General features: G+C 34.1%; 3 protein-coding genes and 1 long non-coding RNA gene across 8 annotated transcripts in view; 3 read left to right on the top strand and 1 right to left on the bottom strand.

Moving 5' to 3' along the window:
* Positions 1 to 2,172, top strand: part of LOC110037381 (endoplasmic reticulum-Golgi intermediate compartment protein 3-like) — a 28,324-nt gene extending 26,152 nt beyond the window's left edge. Inside the window, exon 14 of the mRNA XM_020742016.1 lies at positions 2,134 to 2,172. The gene's annotated coding sequence lies outside the window, so the exon portion shown is untranslated. The remainder of the gene's footprint in view (positions 1 to 2,133) is intronic.
* LOC110037382 (chaperone protein dnaJ 72) lies at positions 202 to 4,829 on the top strand. 2 transcript variants are annotated; one of them, XM_020742019.1, is made up of 3 exons: positions 202 to 679; positions 2,090 to 2,192; positions 4,438 to 4,829. In XM_020742019.1, exons 1-3 carry the CDS (start codon positions 312 to 314, stop codon positions 4,495 to 4,497), a joined length of 531 nt encoding a protein of 176 aa, XP_020597678.1. In that variant the 5' UTR covers positions 202 to 311; the 3' UTR covers positions 4,498 to 4,829. The 2 variants fall into 2 exon arrangements, with proteins under 2 accessions (XP_020597678.1, XP_020597679.1); XM_020742020.1 differs by having other exon boundaries at positions 2,123 to 2,192; positions 4,438 to 4,824.
* A 2,961-nt stretch (positions 4,830 to 7,790) lies between these two features.
* Positions 7,791 to 27,640, bottom strand: part of LOC110037399 — a 25,647-nt gene continuing 5,797 nt past the window's right edge. Inside the window, exons 2-5 of one of the 4 annotated variants that reach the window (XR_002295332.1) lie at positions 18,660 to 18,809; positions 18,486 to 18,566; positions 17,982 to 18,091; positions 17,420 to 17,547 (exon numbers count right to left, since the gene is read on the bottom strand). This is a non-coding gene — a long non-coding RNA (uncharacterized LOC110037399). Of the gene's footprint in view, positions 7,992 to 13,392; positions 13,829 to 15,339; positions 15,473 to 16,867; positions 16,940 to 17,419; positions 17,548 to 17,981; positions 18,092 to 18,485; positions 18,567 to 18,659; positions 18,810 to 27,640 lie in introns of those variants that run through there. The other 3 variants (XR_002295333.1, XR_002295334.1, XR_002295331.1) reach the window with 3 other exon arrangements.
* The window catches only part of LOC110037398, a 21,523-nt gene continuing 10,557 nt past the window's right edge, over positions 16,675 to 27,640 (top strand). The window contains exons 1-4 of the mRNA XM_020742039.1: positions 16,675 to 17,498; positions 18,002 to 18,135; positions 18,511 to 18,573; positions 18,694 to 18,783. Of these exons, the coding sequence (XP_020597698.1) occupies positions 16,905 to 17,498; positions 18,002 to 18,135; positions 18,511 to 18,573; positions 18,694 to 18,783 (881 nt within the window). The 5' untranslated portion in view covers positions 16,675 to 16,904. The remainder of the gene's footprint in view (positions 17,499 to 18,001; positions 18,136 to 18,510; positions 18,574 to 18,693; positions 18,784 to 27,640) is intronic.

Genomic DNA, 27,640 nt, shown 5'->3' with positions numbered 1-27,640 from the left:
TTTATATAGAAAAATATTTCAAGCCCATCAATAACTTAAAAAGCCCCTCAACTTAGCTTATTTATTTCAATCTGAATCCGAGCGAAAATTCATCGAACCGGACCGCCATTAATCGAGTCGAACCGGACCGCCATCTCCTCCGCTCATACTTCTAATTCTCAACATAACCCTTTCGCGGCAACGAGAGAGAACGCGTCTTTCCCCATCTCCACCCCAAAAACCCGAATCTTCCTCTCTCGTGTCCACCCTAAAAACTCTAATCTAACCCCCTAACCTTCCTCTCACGCACGGCGCACCTTCTCTCTCCATCCATGGATCATTACAGAACTCTAGGTCTCACCAAAGACGCCACCAAGGAAGAAATCAAGGAATCCTTTCGCCGCTCCGCCCTAAATTTCCATCCCGACAGGCACGTCCAGTCGTCGGAGCTCGTCAGGCAGCGAGCAATCCTGAGATTCAAGCAGGCATGCGAGGCCTACGAGGTTCTGATCGATGATCGGAAGCGCGCGGATTACGATTTCAACCGCCGGCACGCCGGAGGACGTGGCGGCGCATCGCCGGCTGCTTCGGGTGGGTATCGGCGACGGTCGGCGGGAGGAGGGGGATCAGGATTGGATGTGGAGTACCTCTTCAGATTCATGACGGCTCGTGGGGTTCTGTTCAGTCTGGCGTTTGCGAGGTAATTCTTCTCGATTCCCTTTGTGTTTTTCGTTACAGACTTATGCGGCTGTTTGGCGTGAAAAATATTCTGTGCGGTTATTGAGGGCCCGTTTGGGGGAAAAAATTTGAGTGTCATAGTCGTACGCAGCACTGCGTGCAATATTGGGGTTATATCGAGGGTACAAGAGGGTTACATTCACGGTATAACTCCTTGTAACCTCCGTGTAACTTCCTGTAACCTATCTGTACTCTAAAATAAATTTCGCGCTTCTGTTATCATATATTAAGAAGGTACACGTAAGTTACAGGGAGGTTACAAGGGCTTATACTGTGGATGTAACCCCCTTGTACCCTTGGTATACCCCAATATCGCACGCAGCGCTGCGTACGTCTATCGCATGCAAATTTTTTCCCCGTTTGGGGGCAGCACTTGCCGGGCCGCGGTGCCGTTTGAATAGCATGTTTTGCTCGATGTTTTGCCCGTTTATTCAAAAATGCGGTACACATTTTACATTAAATGCAGACCGTGGGTCGAAAACGGACAGTCAACCTGTGGGCTGCAGCTTATCCTGAAACGCACAAACTACCCTAAATACATCCTTAATCTAATTAAATTAATTTAAGGTTTTTCTAATTATGCTTATTAATAATTATTTATTCACTTAATTAATTAATTATAAATAAAAATTTTGTTAAACTAAATATTTACTAAATTATATTTTAACATTCATTAATTAATAGTTGATTAATAAATAACAACTAATTAGAATTTTATTAAATTAATCAAATTTTGATATGTAACTTAATTTTAGTTAACTAATTATTAAGGAGTTACATATCAAGCTTATATGATTATAGTTATCTTGATAACATATTTATTAATCAATTAAATTAAGGGGCATCTACATCTACACACATTCCACACAATTCACATATATTTACATATCTACCGCCTAAACTTTGTTTATTACATTTATACCACTAAAATCTTTCATATCACATTAAAAATATCACGATTCTAACGTGAACTACTCGTAAAAATTGAAGTATAGATGTTAGATAAGTAACTCAAAATGAAGTTAATTTAATAAATCGAGCATTGATGCCAAAAGACGGGCTAAAACATAATTTAAAAATCTATAGGGTTTATTGTGGCACTTCTAATTATTTGATAGGATTTAGAATAGGTTTTGTATTAATCACACCTAACAATCCCTAAATGTGTTGTATGCAAATGTATGAATATAATATGGACGTATAAATATAAGTTGCATAATTTACATGTCGATGCATCTATACAAACATTAAGACATAAAAGATACATTAACTGACATAATTGCAAATTCATGCAGACTGACATAATGGTGTGGTACATTTGTAATTTTGGAAATAAATGAGGTTTAGATTAATATTTTGTTTTATTTTCCAGAAATTTTGAAGTTAATAAATTTCAGCTATCCAGTATTTTGTTAGGTGGTGCAGTTGTTGCTGAAAGAAGTGTGGATGCAGTCTGGAGATTAAACAATAGCGGGGTATGTCATTTTTATTTACGTACATACCACCTGAAAATTCATATTTACAAATCAACCATCCTCTTTTATCCATTTTTCAAATTCTCACTCAAATATCACAATTTCATGATAAAACCACAACCCCTATTTTTTATTTTTATCAAATTATCAATTGTTGGATCGTGGCAAGCGTAAATACATTAGTTCAGTATTTCAAAAAAAAATTACGTGGGTGGTTGATTTGTAAATACCAATGTTTCGGGGTGATCTATATGTAATTATCCCCTTTTTTATGTTCTGAATTAGCATTTCATGAATACTGCTGAAAAATCATTAAAAATTAGGGGAAATAAATTATGTCTTACGTATGACTAATATTCTGATCTATCATAGAGGGTGGAAGATGAATGATGATTTGTATAATTGAGCATTAGATCTGTTGATCAATTTAATATGGAGGGTTCTGATTGATCTTGGCTTTGTAATTGGACACTTTATTTAGCATTAAGGTCTAATAAACCATCTATGCTTATTGTTGATGATGTCCTTCTTGTGGATAAGATTAGATTAAGTGTAAAACTTGAAATATGGAGGTCGACATCGGAGTCTAAAGGCCTTCGTTTGAGTAGATCCAAAACTGAATACAAGGAATGTTATTTTAATAGTAGTCTAGTGACAACATCATAACTATAGGTGATCAAATCGTGAAAAAGGTGTGAACATTTTATATATCTCAGGTTTGTTGTTTAAAGTGATGGTGATATGGACGGGGATGTTATTAGTAGAATTCAAGTTGGTTAGTTGGAGTGGAGGAATGCATCATGCCTATTTTGAGATAGAAAAGGTATCATTTAGGCTTGAAGGAAAATTTTATAAGATGGTGGTGAGACCTGCAATGCTTTATGATGCGGAATGTTAGCCTTCAAAGAGAAGCATAAAACATAGTTGAGTGTTGTTGAGATGAGAATGCTAAGGTGGACCAGGGAGACAAAATGCGAAATGAATCTTTTTGGGAAAGGGTTGGTGTAGCTCCAATGGCAGATGCGATTAGAGAGAGTCATCTTAGATGGTTTGTTCACATTAAACGCCGACCATCTGATTATCCGGTTATGAGAGTAGATGTTTTAGATTCGATTTATGTTAAGAAAGACAAAGGCAAACCTAAAAAGACTTGAGCGTGTTGTATAAAAAGTTATCTTAATCTATTAGAATTAAATAAAATTTGACACTCTATAGGACACAATGGAGAAAAATGATTTATATAGTCGACTCTACTTAGTAGTATAAAGGCTTGTTTTTGTTGTTGTCGTCGTCTCATAAACCGAGTTGAGCTGAATACCGTCTTGTTATATAGTTTAACTCATTCATTTTCTTATGAAGTTTGAGTCAAATTTGAACACCTATTTGAAAATCTATTCTTAACTTATTTGTTAGTTTTATTATAAGTTCGAAGCATAATCAAACCTAACTAATTTTGTAGCACCCGGATTCTCACCGCTCGAGATGTTGTTTTCTTTGGCCTAATGACCTCATTGTTTTGTCTCGTTGGTATAACTTCCCAGGAGGCCACCTATCCTGAGAGTGTTCCTACATGAGCACGCTTAAGTTTGGAGTTTTTAATGAAACTCCAAACTTTTCATCAAAGGCTCCTCGAAGTTTAAAAGTTCAGTTTCATTCTATTTTAGGAATTTCACAATCCTCACATTTAAGTAACCGGAGTCCCAATAAGTTTTCTTATCCCAAGATCATCCACCATGCAAATATTTTTATCTTTGAATTGATGCTATGCTCTATTACCATTTGTAATAGCTCTAACTCTCACTTAGCGAGATATAGTCCGTTTTGGCTTAGCAGCCTCATGGTTTTGTCTCGTTGTTGTAACGTCCTAAGAGGCCAGCTATCCTGAGTGCTTCCACACAAACATACTTAACTTTAGATTTTTTGATGAAACTCTTAACCGTGCACCAAAATGTTTCTTGATGTTTAAGAGTTTATTTCATTCTACTTGAGGGGACATTTGAAATGATTTGTAACAGTCTAGAATCTCAACCATCAAGATATTGTCCGTTTTATCAAGTTTTTTTTGTTAAGCAAATCAAGTCAATGTTTACGCTTGAATATAACTGAATTTTCAAAACCTTAAATTTATTTAATTTTACATCCAAACTAATATAAATGAGTATCGTTTATTTATCAAGTGGCATCTTTGGTAACTAACTAATGCTTTGGGTGAAGATTCTAATATTCTATTTGTTTTTAATTGTAGAAATCATTTGAAGATGCCATGGAGTCCATAGAGAAGGTCGGAATACAAAAAGATCACTGAGGCAGAATAAACCCTACACCAGTTCTAATATCTATTCAGCCTCAACATGACCTAATTCGAGTTAAGTCGGTTTAAAATGAGCCGAGCTGACTTTTACTCGACTTATTCATGAGCTCATGGACACTAGGCAAGCTCCTAGTCGAGTTGCTTATAGCCAGCTTAACATGTCAACTCAGCGAGTTAACTCATTTGTATATGATGTAATATATAGAATTGTTCGATATATTTTGAATAAAATTAAAATTTTTAAAGCTGTGTTGCTTACAAGATACTCATTGAGCATATGAACATGCTAGTAAGGCAGCATTGTTGATACATGCGCGCGCGCTCGCATGTGATGTTCGTATTGTACAATTCATGTCTAACTTTTAAATAAGTTTTTTTCTCAAAGCCAAGTCGTACTTGGCTCGATAAATGTTAAGCCAATTTTCACCATGCTCGCACTAGAAAACAAAGTAAGGTCCTAAGGGGGTGTTGGCTCCAAATCGGATTTAGGTTAAATAGGATTTAGTAAATTCAATAAATCTGAATTTATCGAATCGAGATGCTGTTAAATTCATAATTATGTTTGGTTCAGTTAAGAGTAAATTCAATTAAATTTATTTCACATGTTTGGCATATTAATGTAAATCCTGCAGTGTGTTTTTCTTCTAAAGCTGATGAATAAATCATATTACAACTAGCGTATCAACACCTACCCCTTGATATTCAAAGAAGACATATGGGTGAATGATAAGAGTAATGAAAGCAGAGTAAAAAAATGTTGAGCAGCTATTCATTAATTGAGAGATAGCAAGCCATCTGATCTCCATTATTTTCACCAAATTATAAAAGCGAGCAGTAGAGTGAGAGATTGCAAATTTGTTAAATAATAAGAGAATAAATAAGCTGCAGATGAATACGAAATACTGCGGTGCTGCAGAGCTCAAAGTCAGCACTGCAATGCAGTAATGTGTTGGTAGTTCAGTTGCATGCTGGAAAATTTGTGGGGATAGAATGATTATTTAACGTCTTAGTGTTACACAAAGATCTAACTATTATATAGATAAATGAACAGTAGCAGGAGAAGATAGAGATCTTTTACGTGAAAACCTTGAAAGGAAAAAAAAGTATGGGGTTTAGCTCAAAGTAATATGCTATAAGAATGTAAGTACAATGAAACACCTTTTTTTTTCTCACAACTATGAGAGCATGGTTATAATTTTACACCACGTACAATATTTGTACATATGCAAAGTATAAAAAACTTCAATTGTTTGAAAAAGAAATGTTATATTTTCAATACGGCGGTTGGAAGCAATGGTCACCGGAATTTATCATTGGATCTTCAACACGATTTTATATATCACAGCTGTATTTTGAATACAGGGTTAGCAAGCAGGGTTCACCGCGGGCGAAGAGCATTTGCGGCTATAGGGTTCACCGCAAACGAAGAGCATGAGCGGCTACGGTGACTGGAAATTATTGCGGGGCCCTCAATCCATAAAAACACTATAATTAATTTTCGTCAGATCTTCAATATGATGTCATGTGTTATGGTCGTATTTCATATATATCATTACAAACATAGGCGGCCGACAGTGAGCAGTAGTTATCATCGAGTCTTCAGTCCATAACAACACTGGAATTCTCCTTCTTCTCCTTCCGCTTCAATTGAAGAGTGTGGATCTATTTATAGCCTCTGAAGAGGGGCATTTCGGTTTTTTTTTCAAATAACTTTCATAACCACTTGATTGGATGAATCACAACTTTTTTTTTTAATGAATTGAAGGTCTTATTTACCTCAAAATTAAAAGAGCTTAGGCTCGCTGAATTTCTCTCGTCGAGACGCTCGATTTGACTATAAGTTTATCAAAGTTTGAGTTCATTTGATCATTCAATTAATGACCTGAAGCCTCTAAATGTGTTTTAGCGGCTTGATCAAGACTTGATTGGACTCTGATTGAACCAATTTTGGTATCATTGTTTGACTATAAATTTGTTGAAATCAAGGCTTTTTATTATCTTGAATTTGGATATGAAAAGTTTCTTGTTGAAAAATTTCTCGAGATTTATATTAAATGATAAAATTTCTTGATGACTCATTAAATTTAAATTGTATTTTTATGATTACATTTTTTATCCATACACGTTGATGTTTTTGTTGTTATCAGTGAAGCCAAATTAGTCCCCATATAATTTGAGCCAAAGTCAGCTCAGGTGACTCTCACATGACATTCCAAAACATTTAAAAATTATATATGTAGATGCCCACCTCTTTTTGCAAGGAAAATTGAGTATTAAAGCACAAGTCAAACATATTTACACAAAATCTAAAACTTGAGTCTAAAAACACTAACCAATTAGTCTTAAAAGGGTTGCTAACTTCCTTCTAACTTTTGAACAATTACAGTTGCAGTGTCTCAATGATTCGAGATTTTGCTCGGCTTTTAGATTCGAAGTCTATATGATTGTGAATTTTTTTGCTAAATATCTAAGGGGCCAAAAACTTATTTAACAACTTGGCTAAATCCATTGTACAAAATCTCAACATTGCTTGGTTGTGATATATCATTTATGTACAAAATATAAGGTAAATAATTAGCAACACAGACTTGATAGGCCAACCCTGCCAAACCAACCTACCCATAGTATCTACCTATTCCTCAAATTAGTCATCTGGTTAGCTCAACTATTGCATATAGCACAAATTCCTTCTATCACATGGGCAAGTCAATAGTTGCAGTTGTGTTTGCCTTTGGACAAGAAGACTAAATTCGGGTTAATGGGTAAGATTTGAGTTTGAACTAAATTTGGCACGATCCAAAATCGTTTGATTTGAGTCGACGTGCGTGTTCATTACATATGCCAAATTGTCATACCTGAACCCAACTCAATACAAGCCTAATTGACTAAACTCGACAAGTGTGACACGATTATTATATGATTCATGTGTTTTTTGTATTAGCACCACACATTCAACACCATATTAACATGCCACATGCGCGCACGCACACCACACTCATTCATCTATCGCAAGTCAATTTTTTTAACCAATCCACCTAAAAAGATATGACCATCAAGGTAGCTTTTTACTAATTATTTAAAGAGAATGTTACACGCATGCCACAAAATTCTTTTGTATTTATATATCTAGCATCTAAAATTTGATGTTTATATGCATGAGAATGTGAATTTCACTTTTAAAAAATTAAGAATAGTGATACTCTTGAGGTAATATTAAAGATTCGAGTGGTACACATGTAAATATGAAATTATACATGTCAGATCTGTAAATATAAAACAAGTGCGTGGTATGTATGTAAATGCCCCTTATTTAAATCCTTGGCACATCATAAATGTCATGCTATGTGCTACCAATCTGACGTTGATTCATTCTTTTGTATAAAATATGACTTGATTAACTCGCAATATTGATTTGATGACAAACTCTACCAAAAACAACCTGCTCATAGCACCAACATGGCGCTCAACGAAGTCATCCGGTAGTTCAACTGTTGCAAATAGCACCAACAAAAAAAAAAAAGCTTTTTATCATGTGGTAGGTCAATAGTTTCATTCAGCAAAACCATTTTAATAATAATAATTAGGGAAATTTACATACCACACACACAATTCTTATGTAATTACATATCTAATACCCAATACTTTAATCAAATTTAGAAAGTAAAGTAGATGTCCTGGCAGCTACATCAATAATAGCGTATTTTTCTAAACTTATAGTTGACATCACAAATTCCAATGACTATAAAATTGTCTAAATCTAAGCATTTTTAAGCATGGAATGGAGCGACTTGGTCATGGAATAAATGCATTTAGAGGTAGGATCAACATTTGATGCCAAGAATGTTTCCTATCATTGATAGTTTTTTAGCATATCTAAATTTGATTTCTACATATTATTGGATTTGGTTTGATTAGTCCAATCATAGAAAATTCGATCTATCAACTTCACTGAGTTAATTGTATTGAGAGCTTCAAAATAGCGCTCTCTGATTGTCAATCAAAGGTTTAAATCCATAGTGACCACTTCTGGACCACCTTCAAGACACTATAGTCGACTAAATTTTGTCGAGATGGGCCATTTTGGTTGTCTGTTGTCTCCTTTTGAATGCCCAAGGGATCTGAAGCGAGGAGTCGGGAAACCGATAGGGGGGATATGAAGCGAGGTGCAGGAACACGAAAGGAAACTTTGGTGTATAAAATGAAACGTAGGAGGAACGGTAGAGGCGAGATTGACTTACCTAGCAGAGAACAAGAAGGATCACGTCCAGAGGAGGACGGTTCCGCATGCTTAGGGCTCTCCACCAAGAAATATAAAGGTATGTTCTAATATTTTAATTTAATTATTTAAGTAAAATTTTAAATATATATATTGAATAAAAGAAAATTAATAATAATACTAATTAGAATTACATAAAGTAAAATTATAAAATTTCAATTCTTAAATAATGTAAATTTAATAGCTAATTAAAATAATAATTAATTAAAATTTTATAATATGAATATCCATGTTTATTATAAGCATCAATTTTAGAAGAATCGAGTTCAAGATAAATTCAATAACAAATTAATCGAGGTGAGTATTCGTACTTTTAATCTATAGTAATATTATGTTTCTTCTCAACTATTTTGCATTTGTGATTAATGATACTTGTAGAAGCTTTATTTTGATTGATATATTTTTTTCTTTATTTATCACATTGTTATAAATGTTATATGTTTATATAATACATTGGTGACTGCTATATATAGATTAAAATGAATAATATGTTTATATTAATTATTTATGTGCATAATTAACCAAAATGCAGTCCACCCTTTATTGTACTAGCATGGGAACACTAAGATACTCGTGCCTGTAACAGGAAAAGGAAACTTACATTGAAGTACTTTGATTGGTATAATTTTTAGAAGGTACTCTTGTGGCAGTTGTACATATATATAATGCTATGAATATGATATTGAGATAGGAAGATTCATTGAAAAACATCATATTCTTAAAATATCAAATGTTTATATTGATTTATTAAAAACTTAACTGGCATACGTATTACTTTATATTGTACAAGTTTTATTTTGATTTATATATTTTTTTATTTATTTGCACATTGTTATGAATGTTATATGTTTATATTAACTATTTATATGTGCATAATTGACTAAAATGCAATCCCCCCTTTATGGTACTAGCATTAGAAACCCAATGTACCATGCATGTAAATGGAATAGGATACTGATATTGAAATACTTTAATTGATATAATTTTTAGACGGTGTTCTTATAACAGTTATACATATATATCATGATATGAATATGATATTGATATAGTAAGATTCATTGTCTAACGTCATATTCTTAAAATATCAAATATTTATATTGATTTATTAAAAACTAAACTGACATGCATATTACTTTATTTTCTCTTGCATTACTATAGTTTTGGAGTATGTGTATCACTAGTTTTGGTTAGCTCACAGTTTTTTAAACTAACTTTTCGGGTGTAATTAATTAAAAGATAAGTAATAAAAAATAATGTTTGTAGAAGACGTGGACAACTCAAAATGAGATAAATTTAGTTATATTACTTTAATTTGATTTAATTAGTAGCTTTTCTATGCGTTAATAGTTAGTTATATAAAATAAAAATGAAAAATTTAATTTCCACTATCCGATTGTTTGTACCCGTCTTGTTTAATTCCAAGTCCCAGATCGGATCGTCATAGGTTGGCCCAAGGGTGGGATCATTTGAATACCCAATTTTCAAATAATGGGAGTGAATGATTCGAACCATCTAATATAGACACAAATTTTATAGTTTTTTAGCTAAAAAGATCAAATGCTACTCATAAAATCTATAAATAATATATGATTCTACAAATTCAAGATATTTGAAATCAAACCAGAAGTCATCAAATAGTAAGAAATTTCTAAGCTATGACAACTACCTAGAGTACTAGCTTATGGTTTTTTTTTTTTTTCCCAATCGACCTTCTTCGTAGAGTTAACCAACTCCCCCACTATCCCCGAGAGAGAATCAAGAAAAAAGACTGCGAGTGGTGGTAAAATGTGTAAGGTTGGTGGAAGGCAAAATAGATAACGAATAATTTTAGAACTTTGAGATAGGTGAGAATAAGATATAACAAATTTGAAGGGTGGAGGGATATATTAGGGTTTACAATTCATAATTGTATTTGATTCGAAAATCATTTCAAAGTTAACAGCATAGGAACTCCTCGTAGACTCATGTTTTGAATGAGATCAAAGCTACTATTCATTAAAGCAATATAAGCATAAATAACACATGATGTGTTGTAGAAAATGAGAAAAAGACAGGAAAAAAAATAAAAAATAAACATAAACAATATTAAGAAAAAATCACCTAAATTAATGCGGACATATTCATACTCAGATATATTTAAATCCGTAGTACAGCATCATAAATTTTATGGCGTATGCTAATAGATTATCATTAATTCTCTAAGTACAAAGATAAAGTAATTAACTTGTAATAATGATGTGATGGTCTAACCCTGCCAATAGAAACCACCTTGCTCTCACCTAAGTCATCCGGTAAGTTTAAATATTGCATATCAAACAATCCATTTTTTATTATGTGGCAGGTTAGTAGTTGCATTCAACAAAAGCTTTCATGTAAAATCTGTAGTACAATTATAAACATGGCATCCAAAACATTACTATTTACAAATCTAGCACCACTTTTCATCCATTTTTTGAACTTTTAACATCAAAATTCATGATAAAAACCAACCCATATTTTTCTTTTTTTATCGAATTCTCAATGATTTGATTGTGACACGCATAAATACATCAGTTCGGCTGTTCAAAATATCACTTGGATGCTATATTTTGTAAATAGCAGTGTTTCGGGTGCTATGTATATAATCATCCCTAGAAAAAAAAAAAGATTTTTGAGGAAAATATCCTCATAGCTGTTTGTAAAAATGATGACTTAGTTTATATAATGAAAATCTTAAATAAAATTTGTCACAAAATTCTGATCATTAATATTGAGAGATGAACTCTTCTATATATAAAATAGTATAATCTTCATTGGAAAGTAGTCCTCTAAGTAACTTCTCAAGCTTGTAATAATTTTTGTACGCGTGAGACAATCTGGAGAAGAGTTGTGAGTATTTTTTTTTCAATTTTAAGTATGTTGCTTCCTATGAATATAGGCAAGTTGAGGAACCACATTATACTCTTCTATTCTTGTGAATATGTTGCTTTACCTTCTAGAATTTTGAAATTTTTGCACAGCAATTATATTTATTCCATCTTGATGGTTCTAGGAATTCAAATGTCAATTATAATTTTATTCGTTCCAAAAGATAACATATAAATAGAAAACAAATGTCAAAATGGTCCCTCGACTCTTTTTAGAGGACCATGTGTCTATAAAAGTGTCAAATTAGTTTCCAGAGGGATAAAATAATCCACTTTGGGTATCATTTTAGAATATGCTAAAAGAGTTGATGGAATAATTTGACATTTTTATAAGCTCTAGGACTAAAAGGATCCATGTAAATAGTCAAGGGAATATTTTGACATTTTACTCATATATGACATTATTGTGATGTTAAAAATCCTCTATTGACATGGAAAAATTTTCTATGAAAATTATAGCTCTCAAGATGCTCAATGATTAATTCAAAAACTAATTTTAAGATTGCATGTTCTCTGAGTTTCACAAATTTATAATCAAAATGATTTCCTTGCCTCACAAATTCCAATGGCAATAAAATCATTTGAATTCAAGCATGTTTAAGATAGTAATCAATTAAACTAGACCAAGCTAAAATGAATTGATCCCCACCATCTTCCACCTATCAACTTGGTCGTGCATAACATGTAATATAAGTTTGGCGGCGGCAATCTGTTGTACGCCTAACCATCACCCTCTCCCTACATCAACTGCACAATTTTGAATTGTGATGCAACATCTCAAATTTCATACAATTCATCAATCTAAAAGTTAACTTCTTGAAGTTCTAGTGATTCACTATGTAGCACCAACACTTGTAAAAAAGTGTCGTACTCGTGTCGGACACGGACACACACCCAACACTTATTCAACAATGCAAAAAAAAAAAAGATTTTTTTAGACATAGAAACATCCGAGACATGCCCCGACACGACATCAGACGCAAGCTGGACACAAGTTGATAAAAAAAGAACGACACGAGAAGTCAAAAATTATTAATGTATACATCTCCCTAATTATAACTCATAGTCAAAGTCACATCCTCTCTCCTAGTATCCGGTTTAGTTTATTGTGCCAGAAACTCGAGCTTCTCAAGGTTTAGCTCGCTGGCTCACGAGCTCACTTGACTAGCTAGATTACAATCAATATTGTTGATGCCTAATTCGATGAGCTGCAACAACACTTCTCATTTTTTGTCAAATAGCACTTAGACGACTTTTTTGGTGAGCTCCCATAGCAATTTCATTTCCAAACCTAGTATTAGTACCACGAGCCGAGCTCCAGTTCGAGTTATACATTACTCGAGCTCAACCCGACTAGCTTACGCTTCTAATTGGATCTATATGATGCAACTACGCAAGACCCCATAATTTTTCTCTTTACGAGATTTTCATACCAAAAAAAAAAAAAAATTGTAATGCAGAGGCCCACTCTAACTATATCATTTAATTATAGCTACGGAGATTAAAATCTCTTTCTACTAAAATGACCAACCACATGCAAAAAAACATAAATTTTAGGATTACATTGAGTCCTCAACCAATCAAGATATAATGGAATAAAAAACTGTTTTCTTTTCTTCCTTTTTTTTCTATTTCGAATAAATATAAACATAAACTAACACACAATTATAAGCAAATCCTCTTATAATTTAATAGGGAACTATTAGCTCATCACTTCTAAAGAAATAGCAAAAGATTCTGGCTAACTGTCCATTTGACTTTAGCCATTGTAGATCTAGAATCTCCTCATTTGTAGCAAGTAACAAGCTTTGGCAGTTTAGCGCTTAAAGATGAAGGAATGCAGAGACAAATTAAAAAAAAAAAAAGCATTCATGGGAGGTAAACTAACCGGAAGGTCATGACCGTTGTTTTTTGATAGAACGGTGGGCCGCCCGTGCTGAAATGTCGATATCGACGAGAGTGCGGCAAAGAGATTCCATCAGATTCCCACGTGGCAGCCGGATATTCCTCAGGAAGCATGGACACCAAAAGTGGGCCCCATCCATCTCGGAGCGATTTTAACATTTGCCAATAATAAACTTCCACGTGGAAGCCAGTCAATGGAAGGAAAATGGACGGCGATAAGAACGAAGATGCCCGAGACCTGGAAACGAGATTCGGAGGGAAACGGGCTCAAGCTAACCATAGGAGGCAATGACAGTATATTAATATAAAAATTCTACACGCCTGCCACATAATTCTCGTGTATTTATAACACCTAGACCTTTATATCTATATTTATAATATTTAAAATTTTAACATCATAACAAAAATATCCCAATTGTTAACTTTTTGAAATTTAACAATTGTGAGTGGCTTGACGCAATGCGAAGTGAATATATTGGTGATAGAATTGGTGTAGCTCCAATAAAATTAGAGAGTCATCTTAGATGATTTAGTCACATTAAACGTCAATCATCTAATGATCCGGTAGGAGAGTAAACGTTTTAGATTCAAATTATGTGTAGAAAGGCAGAGGTTGACCTAAAAAGACTTGGACATCTGTATAAAAAAAACAATTTTAAGGTATTATTATTAAATAAAAATATGACACTCAATAGTAAATATTTTTTTTCATGAATAGGCTTATGACACTATTGTAAATATCAAACTCTAGATGTTAGATGTGTAAGTATAACAAGAATTTTGTGTTATATATATATGTAAATTTCTCTATAAATAATTGTATTTAGGTAAAAATTTGAATTTAAAATCAGGACAATACATAATAAATATGATTAAAATAACCGATTAGTTTATGACAATCTCAAAAAATTTTAATATGATTTGATAAATCAAAATATTAGATAAGCATAATTTTAATTTTAAAAGAAGATAATTATGATTAATCATAAACAATATGTAATTAAACATAAAAATGTTATGCATTTCAAGTTAGGAGTGTGAGTTAGTCAAGCCAACTCGGGATTCAGCTCAAGCTCAGCTCGATAAATAGCTCGTGAACTGAACTTCATGAGCTAACAAGCCAAACTCAAGCTAGCCCTAACTCGCTTATTAGCTCGTGAGCCAGCTCATTTAAAAATATATATATTTATATAAAATATATTTAAAATATATTAAATTTAAAGACTTTATTTTAAAATATAAAAATATTTTAAAAATAATATACATTTTTTGTATATTAAGTGATTTGTTATTATTTCTCTCCTAATTTTTCATTCTATTTGTAATTTTATTATGACACTATCATAAATCAATATTATTATCTCTTTTATAATAAACAAACTGGCTCGTGAGCTGGCTCAAACTTGTAGAATTAAACTCAAGCTCGAGCTCGAACTCGAACTCAATAAAACTAATCAAGTTCAAGCTCAAGCTTGAGCTCGATTCGACTAATTTACACCTTTATTTCGAGTTATATTTTTTTATCTTGATTAATAAAATATATCAATAAGCATATGCCCGTGACTTTTTTTTTTTTTTAATACACACACACCCACCACACAAAATTAATAAAATTTAAATTTTTAAATATAAAATACACCGAAAATGCTTAATTTAGGGGGGTAAACTGATAATATAGTAAACGGTAGCATCAGGATGAGTAATATTTGACAATAAAGTCCATTATAAAAAGGTAAAAGATCTGCTTACCTCAGAAATAATAAGATTTACATCGCCGGTCATTTAGGACTTTCTCCATTTGAAAGTATGATCAACTTTTGTTTTTTCGGAAAATATGAGCAGCTTAGCTCACTCGAAAGGGATGCTTTTCTTACAACCATACCTGCAACCAAAAAATGTTAGCTCAACGAACAGCACAATTGGCTAATAGTTAAAAAAACTGATACAGAAGCCCAATTATTTTTTATGCAAAGATAAAGAAACAAACAAATAAGTAAGATCCAGTAAATCTAAAGTTGATTAATCTTGAAAAAATTAGAGGTTACATCTAGTTAGTTAAATCCTAAAAAATTATTTGGCATATATTTTATGATTAAAATTTGAGCAAAACTTAAGATAGTCCTCCCGACTAGCAACAAGTGTTATTAATTTAATCTCAGAGTTTTAGAGTGTTTCATTTTAGGGTCTGTTTTGGGCAGCTTGTGCGTTTCAGGATAAACTGCTTATCCTGAAATGCGGCCCGCGGGCCGGTCGAGGGGTCGACTCGCGGTCTGCGTTTAGTGTAAAAACCCAACCGCGTTTTCGGATAAGCAGTCGAATCGTGTTTTTCAAAAGGTGAGACGGCGTTTTGAAAACGTCACCCGCACTTATAAGCTGCCCCAAACAGACTCTTAGTCTCAAACTATTAAAGATTGGTCCAGATTAGTCCCTATACTGAATTTCATAGTTAAAGTTAATGGCCCGTGAACTTATTAGGAATAAAAATTTTAAATGAAATTTTAGTTTTATTATTGCTCTATTACATATGAAAATCGTGTAATAATAAAAATAATATATAATTTAAAATTCGTATTTTTAAAATACCTTCAAAGTTAACGGATCTTGTTAACAAAGAAATTTAGCCTAGAAACTAATTTAGATCAATTTTTAATATTTTGGATTAAAATGGGGTACATTAAAACTCGGAGATTAAATTGATGATGTGTTGATCGTCAGAGTACTAATTTGGGATTTAGTTCGACATCTAGCCTAAGGGGTAAATCTGCCATACATAAAAAAAAAGCAGTAAATTTTAAATCTTAAATTCAGTAAATCCAATTTCTTCTCAAATCCTCTCCATTTTCTCTTAAATCCCAAATTTACTAATTCCTAGTGTTAGCGAGATTTAGTAAATCTGAATTTACAAGATTTACTAAAACTATTACCAGACAGCCCCTAAATCTTGAGTTTCTCGTTTTCTCTAACTTAAAACTTTACTTCCACGGCAGAGGGGCCCATCCGTCCACATGATGAATTACTAATTGGCACTAAGCTGCTTGTGGGCGGCTACAAAGCCACTACCCTAAAATTGATAATCAAAAGATCCCATCTTCCACCAAAAAAATAATATTCTTTACCAAAGAATCTACAGGGCCCCTAGAAGCCTATTTCATGTGGAAAGGAACGTGGGACTGAACTAGCAGAACTTCCTGCTAGGCCATAGCCAGAAGGTATAAACCAGAAAGGTCACCTACCTCTGCAAGAGAAAAGCTCCATGGATTAATGGCGGAGAACTCACCTCAGTTTCCTCTCCAGGTTCTTAACAGGCAATTCCCATGAGTTGCAGAAGGAAGGGCACCCTAATCCTTCCCATAGGAAGATACTTTTTGGCCATCTGTGCCATAGCATCTCACCTTCGTCTTCTCAACTCTGCTTTTTCAGCTCAATCATGGTGCCCCCTTCCACCGAACAGAAGCTTAAACACAGAGTTCAAGCAGAGAATAAACCGATTCTGGGAGTTCGAAGAGAAGACAAACAGATGGGTGGAGATCAGTTTACCTTATGATCTGATTTCGTGCACCAATGGAAGCTGCAGCAAAGTTGGATCGATTAAGAATTGGGGGGTAAAAACTGGAGGAAATCCAGAAACGATGAATCAACAGAGGAATAAGGGAATAGATTATAGGAAAGAGATGGAGGAGCGGTTTGATCAGGTTTTGCCTGTAAGGAAGAGATTATCTATAACTAGGATGTCAGAAGCTTCAATCTGGGTGACAGGGCTGAGTGGATCAATATATGAACGATTATGGAATGGGTTAAGGTGGGTTGTTGCTCCCCATGAGTTGCCAATTTCAGCAGGAGCAGCAGTTTCAGTTTTTATAATCAATCAAACTATTCTTGCTCTGTCTGAAGCTGGGATGCTTTATCAGGTAACTTCTCTTCTCAGTTGGATCCTCTTTCAGTTTGAAATTTTCAGGACTGCTTCCATAAAAAAAATTTAAAAAAAAAATCAGAACAATTGCATAATATGAAACTAGAGTTTCTTGCGAGGTCTAAAGAGAAGAAGATTTGACAGAATAGAGAGAACTGATAGTAGTACTTTTTAAGTTTCCCCAAATTATGTATTTTTTTCTAAATAATTAATTATAGGGGCATTTACAAACATACCAACCAATTTCTATCTGTTTACATATCTGTAAGACCAAAACGTTGATTTTTACATTGATGCAACCCAAATCTTTCATCGCATTAAAAATAAGATCATTTTGAATTTTAGAAAGACGAATACATATTTTCATGCTGTAGGCGGCATAAATGTAAAGAAAAAAGTTTAGTAGTTGGAATTGTAAATGCATCGAAATTGAGTGGTATGTATGTAAGTCTTTCTTAATTAATATGCCAAGATAGTTAACCTCCAGCATTTGTGTTTTAGCTGCAATTGAATGAGAACTCTCAGCCTATCTGGAGTGAATTTGTTCTGAAATTTGAACCAAGCATTGATGCTACAGAAGAAGAACCAAGCCTAACCATGAGAATCAAGACCGGCACGGTATCCCATGATGGAGAGTGAGTAATCCGGTACATGTGGACAAAAAATAAGCATTAATCTAATCATGGATCTTTGAATTCATCATCAAATATAAAGTGCCAAAATATTCCCTTAACTATTTTAATGGAGCATTTTTGTTCCAAAGTCTATAAAAGTGTTAAATTAGTCCGCTGACATTTTAAATTGAGTCTGAAAAAATCCTTGGTGGGGACTATTTCAACCAATATTGAAAGAGTATGGGACTAAAATAGCACTTTTATAAACACAAGAACTAAAATGCCTTCCTGCAAAGAGTCAGTAGACTATCTTGATACTTTGCTCGGAAAAATTTTTATTATAAAAGTAAACAATCAATTGGGATATTAACTTAAATGGGTTGCTTTGTGCATCAGGAGGTTGTTCTTGACGACAATGGATGGCTCGCTGCTAGAAATCATGGAGTTTCAGCCTTTGAGGTAAGTGAAATCCTTAATAAGTGTTTTCCTCATGAAGATAGAGTTTCAGTTTAACAGGAGAAGACAGTTTGAAGAAGGTTTTTTACTTTTTATTTTTTTCCTGCAATGGGTATTGGATAGGTGGGAGAATCATGGACGACCTCCAGGCGGAGATGTCTCTTCCCTGGCTGACAATGGCATCCTTAAACCAAGTGTTGTGTTCTCAGTAAGGTATGCGACCTTCAACCTGCTCCAAGCTTAAAAAGAAACCAGTAAAAGCTAATATATGGCTATAAGAAGTAAAGTGTCGAAATAGTCCTCGAACTATTTTCGTGGGGCCGTTTTAGCCCAGAGTCTATTAAAGTGCCAAATTAGTCTCGTGACTATTTAAATTGGGGTTAAAATAATCCTTTTTGAAGCCTATTTCAGCACATATTAAAAAGTGTATGAGGACTAAATAGACACTTTTATAGACTCTGGAATTAAATTTCGCCTTGGAAAAAGTTAGGAGACTAATTATACAGTTTTCTCCTATAAGAAGATTAGAAGGCGCACTTCAGCAGTGACATTTTACATTTATCTCCTATAAAATCAACCGTATCCTCAAGTGTTAGCAAAAAGGAATGATTGGGTTGGTACATCGTCACATAATCATCTTAATTTCATCTTCATTGTCAACAAGTTCGTCATCATCAACAGCAATAATAGCATTTTTAGGGTCAGCTTAATTACTATTCCAAAGTACTTCGCCGGAAATTATCAAAGAAATTAAGTTGTCTTCTTGCAAAGATTTAAAAACAAGCCATGAGCTGCAAGTATGGTCATGTGATGCAGGACTGTTAAGTACCTGGTGTTTCTAATACAGCTTTGGATTCAAAATGCACAGGTTAATAAGTTTAGCCAAAAAATGCTTTTAATGTAAGAACAAAAAGCATATATTATTCATTTTAAACATAATTTAACAATTAACTAAAATGTGAAATTTCATAAGAAAAATAATAATGATTATAAAATTTCAATAATTATCATGTTTCATACTTCCAAACAAAAAATTGGCACATATCTTAACAATATTTCAGTTACCATACAAATCCAACAGTTAAACAAATTTAAAAAACAGGAATAAGTAGGATTGCAACTGAGCCAACCCAAGTACATAGAAAAGGCTTGACTTGGTCATACTACAAAGTTTTTGACCATGCTTGCCAGGTGAATCAGGGAAGGCAGAGCCAGCCTGGGTCCGGTTCATAGACCTGACCAGTTCAACAGGCCGACCCCCCTTAGGGCTCTATTTTTCATGCTTAGACATAGAAATAGATTTAATTTTTCTTCCTTAGTATAAATATGATGTTTAAAACCACTTATTAGACTTCTGCTTGATTTTTATGCTATTAGAGACTGGTTTCTCAGATTTTCTCCGTTTTCAGAGTGTTGTAGCCTTCGCTTTCAAGCTGATTGAGTATAGGTGGTGGAACCGTATTGACATTCTTATACCTCCTTTTTACCACCAACTCTTTTTCCTCACTCTTTCTTCCATCCGCCGCCATGACACCTTCACAAACTTTTGTTTTCACATTTTACCCCTTCATTGATATCTTATAAACATAGCGATCCCTTCATTATTCCTTAGACATCATATAGAAATCATAGATCAGAGTTGATATTCATGCTCGGTTCGAGTTCAACCCAAGAGTTCACATATATGCTTGTTTAAAATTTCTATAACCATGCTTGATTTTCCTAAATTAAATGAAAAGAATACTCAGATAAATAAATAAACAAGCAAAAAGTTCAAACGAATACATTACTTCTCATTAAGAAAATAATTTATTAAACCTAAACAAACGAGCAATTTAACAATTTTGAGATTAGTATCCTACTAATTAGCACCAATTAAATAAAAATAATAAATTAATCACGAGTAAGCTATCTAGTAATTATATAACATAAGTACCAACAAATTTGTTCTTGAAATAAAGAAACAAGAGAAAGGTTGCATTAAATTGATATGTAAATACACTAATAATAGATCGATTTATTTGAAAAAATAAATAAAAAGTGTGAATCTAAATCTTGTATATTAAGAAGCTTGTATATTAGAAAACTTGATATTAGACAGAGGAGATCTAATTATAAGATATTTTCTATATTAGAGTTACTCCTAATCTAGAGAGTTGGAAGCATATAAATATGTAATATATGCTTTCAATTGAATAATAGGAAGAAAAAAAGTTTTTCAGTCACATGGTATCAAAGATACGCACGGCTAGTTGCCTTCTCTGTTCGGCTTCATTTCTCGCACACAAGTGCGGCCTTGACTATGTTGATCGTCTTCATCGGCATCGATCGTTGCGTTGTTGATCTGCACTGCATCATTCGTCGAAGCTTCCTCTTCAAAATTTTGTGTCGTTCGTCAAAGCAAGTGCGGCCTTAACTCATGACAATTATGTATGCATCATGTGGCCTTTTCTATCCCGATCGAAGCTTTCTCTCCCTGCGACGAGATTAGAACATCAGTCAAAGCTTCATCTCCATCGACTTATTTGTCGAATTTGTCTTCTTCTCTTCTTCTGGAAGCAATTTGTTTGCAACTTCATCCTTCATCTTATACACGGGTTCATTCCGGATTTGTCAATGTCTGCTTAGGTTGATTTCCTCGATTGTGTTACATTGTCTACTTGGTTTGCTTCGGCTGATTTTCTCGGTGAATCTATTCCACTTTTGTTTGTCTTTGTCGGTTTTTTTTTTTATTCATCAATCGTTTAACTGTAAGTCATCGAGTTATTTGTCTTCTAGTACTTTGGGGTAATAAATCAGCCCAAGGGATATAAGACATGGGATAATAACCAACCTAAGAAAGGTATAAAACATGAGGTTAATCCGATTTAAAAGATATATAGAACATTGGGTTGTCATCAATTTAAAAATAGTATAGGACATAAGGTGTAACTCAATATGATGATATGATGGAACTTAGGATGCCAAAAATATTTAGGTTTATAAAGTGATAACTCAGCCATGGAACATAATGAGATTCATGGGGTGATAACTCAACAAAAGTTTGAAAATTCATTATAAATGTTCATTATTTCCTATAAAAAAGAGAAATCGCATATCTTAGTGAATACTAAGCATGGGATTAAAAAGAGGATTTACCAACTTGATATTAAAAAAGATTTAGAAGTGAGACTAACAATCTCCTCAATTAGGGGGAGGCAAACATGATAAGATAGACATCAATAAATTTGGTTATCAACCAAGGAAAAAACAAATGGGTCACTAAAGCTATAAGGGTATGCAAGTTCAGCTCAACAAGTGTTGCAAAGAGGAACTACACCAAAAAAAAACCAAAAGTGCGAAGTAGCTTGAAATTTTATACAAAGAAGAGAGGACAAATCATGGGCTCTTAACTTCTAAAAAAGGAAACATAAACATGGGGCCATAAATTTGCAAAGGCATTCATCCTTTAAACTGACAGAAAGAGGGTGCTTGCAACTCCTTGAAGCTAGAGAAACAATGCAAAAGCACTCCATGAGCACCTATCACAAATTCTTTATTAAATCCTAACCTTTAAGGAATAGGCTATACAAGACATATCAACCGATTGGGGAAGATGAATATTATTGCATGCTAGAAAATTTACGACATTAGTGATAGTTTGACGTCTTAGTACTACAAAAAGATCAAGCACACGCACAAATAAAAGAAAAGTCATGAGAGGAAACACAAAAATTTTTTATATGAAATAACTCTTGAAAGAGAAAAAATCACGGGGTCTAGCTTAGTTAAAATAATTAATTATGTAATCAAAAGTACATTTTACTCTTTACCTAGATTATCAAAAGATGAAATTACAAGATGTTGAAATAATCATTGTTTTGAAATAACCTAACACATATAACTGTGAAGGGTAATTGGGACTATAACTATTGTAGTCTAACTATAAAAAACGTGGTAGGGCTATAATAGCCATAGTTGGCTATAGAAGTCATAATTGACCATAGATGTTGTGGTAAGTGGCTATAACAGTGGTAATTTGTTACGTAAGTCGTAGTTGCAGGAGGTTATAATAGTTATAGTTTGGTTATCAAAGTCATAATTGGTGGTGTTCAACAACGATTTGTGGTCGACGGCGGCCTCTAGTGACCAATGGCGATCTCTGGTGATTGGCGTTCAACTCTAAGAGTCGGCCACGATCTAGGAAGTTTGATGACAACCTCTAAGACTTTAAGAAAAAAGCTTTAATAGTCATCCCACACTTCTCGTCCACCTCCATTCAAGTAAAGAATTGTGATTGATTTAGAGTTTTTAAGAATGAAATTTTGGTAAAATTGATCAATCTCTCAAAACACTCCATTAGACGATCTTGAACTTGTTGGATTCCTCTCGTCGAGTCGTTCAATTTGAATACAAGCATGCAAAATTTTAAGATTGTTTGACCTTTCAATTGATGCACCAAAGCCTTAACCACACTTTAAATATTTGATCTGGGCATATTTGGACTTGAATTGGATCGTTTTTTGTGTCATTAGATTTGTCTTGTCAAGACACTCAATTTGACTATAAACTTGTTGAAATTGGGACCAAATAATCTTGAATTTGAATTTGAAATATTTCTTGCTCAAAATTCATCAAGATTTATGCTTGATGATATAAACTTCTTGATGACACACCAAATATCAATGGACACGTCAAATAACTTATATGTATATTTCTTGCTCGAAATGCATCAAGATTCATGCTTGAATGACCTTGATGATATAAACTTCTTGATGACAAATCAAATTTAACATGAAAGAACATGAAACCCAAAGATTGATTTATGCCATGCCTAAGTTAAGAATATTAGTAAAACCACATACACTTTTCAGAAATTTCTAAAAGAGGCAAAAGATTTGACATACAAATGATATGATTTTATATTTTCATCATCGCTACGGAGTTGGCATTCAAATTATATCTCAACCTCGCATATCTAATCTACATTTGGTTTACACCAAGTCGCCATTAACTCGCATTTAAAGAAAAGCTTGTTTGCCCACCCTTCAACACAGAGTATGAACCTCTACCAACCTAAATTATAATAATATGTCTTTTTGCATACATATGTTTCACAAAAGATATAAAATACTTAATATTCCACATTATATTTATCATTCATCTTAGAACAATTAGAATGCATACAAAATTAAATGCATACTAAAAATATTGAAGTTCACATAAAAAATAATTATGCTAAATCATAATTGATAGTATAGTAAGCTTGTATGTCAATTGCTTTAGGCTAGGCTAGCGCGCTATAATGCACTATCAAAATTTTAAAATAATTTGATATTATTCAAATTAGTATGTGTCTAAAAAACTTGAAACAATTGGTGAAAAATCAATATGATCATCTCAATATGTACTAAATAATTATAGTAATGACTGTCGGCGATAAAAATGTGGTGGGGTTGTTGTTGCCCGTAAGAAGTTGTCGGTCACCGGAATCAAAATCTCGTCGCCCGCTTCGGAATGACGTTTTAATTTACATATAAATTTAAAATCAAATATGAAAATCAAACTGACCCCATATTTTTCATAGTTTAAATGAAAAATCGTTTTACCTCAGACCATGTATCTATCCCGAGGGGTAAACACAAGACTTGAGGATGAGGCTCGATCAGATAAACTAAGATATATATGACGCCTGTTTGGTCTGCAAAACCGTTTTATTTGCCGACAAATTCCCCTATTTAATATGAAAAATTAAATAGAGTCTATTTTAAGTTGGGTTCAGAAAAGCTTCCTATAAGGACAAGCCCCTATAGTTAATTACATCTTAGACAACTGTGGTCACCTAAGAATACTCTCGATAAAAATCAGGAAAAATTATCTTCAAGAACTTCGAAAGGATAGGACTTTTCAACAAAATCAGACAAAGAGGTGTGCAAAAGGAAATTGTTCAAACTTGGAACATTTATTACAGAATCCAAAGGAAGAAGAACTAGGGGATGCCACAGATCCAGAGGATATCCTCGGTGACTTCCCAATCTACTCTATGGTTTGGCTTCAGTTTCGAGGAGAAATATTCAAGTGTTTTATCCTGTCAATTTTATTTAATTGGGGTTTGCATTCGTGTGAGATGATCACACAAATTACCCGGAAGATGTGAGGATTTAGGTCTTAACGAACGACAACCTCAAAATCCTAAAACAAGTTAGGGCTTAAATCGTATAACAAAGTTATACAAATGCTTAACGAAAAGGTTGAGGATTTATGCTGCGCTAGGCGAACAACCTCGAAATCCTATGGATTGTTGTTTTAATTTCTGGGAAAGGAATGATTTAGCTGGGGAAGACATGTTTTGCTGTTGAAGATTGTTGTGTTGCCCACCGCGCTAGTTCCAAGCTCCTTGTTGTGACGAGTTTAAGTTTTCTAGGGTGTCCAGTTATGATGTTAAATCAAACGACCCTATAGTAATAGTCTTCTAAACATCATATATAAAAATAATGTATGCTTAAGGCTATATATAAAATGTGCAGTACAGGACAAACAGTATGATGCATGTAAAACGGTAGCAGGTAGAAACAGGAACATGTTGTACAGTACAGTCGTAGGTAAAAACAGGAATAGTATAACATATTGTACAGGAAGAACAGTAGCAGGTAGAAACAAGAATAGTATAACATGTTGTACGGGAAGAACAATAGCAAGTAGAAACATACATGTTGTACAGGACAGTAGCAGGTATAAACAGGAAAATAAAGTTATGTAAATGTAGAACAAACATGTTCGCCCATGAGATCTGTTGTTTCATAAATATAGCAAGCTGAAATGCATCGAAAAAAGTGAAGTCCGGAAGAAACATCATCCAGGAAATCTAAAGAGGAGTGTAACAACGACTCATGGTAGAAAACTTGATAAAATCAATGAGAAAAGACTCAAGTAAGAATCCTCAAAAATCTTGGAAAAATCCCGAAAAAAAATAAAAGAAACATGAGTGTCGTGTCTTAAAGCTTCGATAAAATAAAAAAAAAAACACGAGTGCTCTGTCCCAAAGCTTCGATAAAACAAAAAAAGTTCGGGTAAGGGGGACCGCAAGCACTCATGTGGGGCTAGGCTCAGATATATATATATACTCGAGGGTTCATGAAGGCTACTCGGTCACCCGGTTCATCCGAATGTATAGAACCCGTCACTCGTCTATAAGTGTGTCTTGAACCTCACCTTGAGGGTTATTTCTCAGTCTAAACAGGTATTCGTCAGGTGGACAATCAATTTTAAAATGTATTTTAAAATTTATGTTTTTAACAATTTTAAAATGTATTTTAAAATTTATGTTTTTGACATGCACATAGGTCTCAAAAAAAGGATTATCAATTTATAGTTTATAGCGAAAAATATATTTTTATTTTTTTGAAATAAGTTTTAACAATTTTTATTGTCCATAAGTCGATTACGCTGTCGGGCGTAAAACTGCCAACCACCTGGGGAGGGTCGAGCCCACTCCCACTCGCCTCATGTCTTACCGTTATCTTATTGTTCATCAAATACCTGGATCTTGATGTTATAGGATAGGGCATCTTTCTGCTCTATCTTCAGTGTGTCTTTATCATCACCACCCTACGCCCCCAAAACGACTACTTGCGACCTTGCTTGATGGTTTCACGTATAGCAAAAGGTTATACGTTGACACTTATGCATCGGACATAAGCGTCGAAAACTGAAACAAGAAGCAAGGAAATAAAAGAACAAAAATGGGGTGAAATAGAGGAGGCACTGATCCATCTAAAACACCGAAAAGGAGAATAGATCACTTCTCAAAACTCCTATCCAAAACTCCTATCGAAACTCCTATCGAAAAGACCTGAAAAAGTAGGGTCCAAGGTCTTTCCTAACAAACATAAAGGGCTACTTTGCGCTGATTTTTCAAACCCCAAAGACATAGAATTAATCAAACCAACCAAATGCTCTCCCAAATAAGGCTTGCAAATCCTCCCAAACCCCAAGTTAATATCAAAATCTCCCAACTCCCAAATTAATTCAAATCCATGGCCTCACACATCAGCCTCACACATCAAACAAACACGAAATTTTTCCAATGCACTGAGGTGTAAGACCCACGGCATGTATCGGTAGAGAAAGGAAAACAACTACCAAGATCCTCGGCCCAAGTGGGGTAAAGCCAAGAAAATTCACGGGTAAAAGCCAATATCAACACCATCTGGATCCAGACCCGAATAAACTCCCATAGGTGACTCACGGCCAAGGCAAAGAGGAGGCTCACGGCTAAGGCAACCCAAGGTCAAAAGAGGCTCACGGCTAAGGCAACCCGAGGCTAAAAGGGACTCACGACCAAGGCAACCCGAGGCCAAAAGGGGCTCACGGTCAAGGCAACCTAAGGCACAGAAGGAGAGGAGGCTTATTAAGGCTCACGGCTAAGGCAACCCAAGTCAATCATATGAATATATTTGATATACATAGGAGAGTGAATGGACAAACCCTCATAAAGCCTCCAAACCGACTCCAATTTCACCAAGTAGGACATAAGGAAATTTGTTCAACTCATTCTTCAATCACCTCACTTTATAGATAGGGCAAAGGCATACATTTAAACTTGACTCACCAATCAACACCAAAGCCACTTCTTGTAGGAGGAGCCAAACAACCCCAATGGATTGCCAGCAAACTCACAAGTAGGACTAAGAACGAACCAAATCAAGCTCCCAAGCTACCTCTCGGGTAGGAGCAGAACCAGACAAAAACTGAGCCATTCAAGGCCAAAACAAGGTCAAACAAGCAAAACCGAGCCTATCCACCAAACCAGCTCTCGGGTAAGAGCCAAAGCAAGTAAATCTGAGCTCCAAGGAAAGCTAAAATCGAGTCATTCAAAGCCAAAACAGATTCCAAGCATAGATTAAAACCCAAGCCTTAACAGAAATTAAAATCCCAGCCATCTTAAGGTAAAACCGAGCCAAACCAAGCCAAGGAGCAACCCGCATGTTTTTGAAATATCAAGATATGAAGTCAATATACATCTTAAATAAGAACAACAACATAGAGAACATATTTGGGCCACCAACCTAACTATTCCAAGCATGAAACA

Source organism: Phalaenopsis equestris, unplaced genomic scaffold, assembly GCF_001263595.1.
Source record: "Phalaenopsis equestris unplaced genomic scaffold, ASM126359v1 Scaffold219149, whole genome shotgun sequence".
NCBI lineage: Eukaryota > Viridiplantae > Streptophyta > Magnoliopsida > Asparagales > Orchidaceae > Phalaenopsis > Phalaenopsis equestris.
The sequence above is the reverse complement of the archived record's forward strand: the minus strand, read 5'-3'. Positions and strand labels throughout refer to the sequence as shown.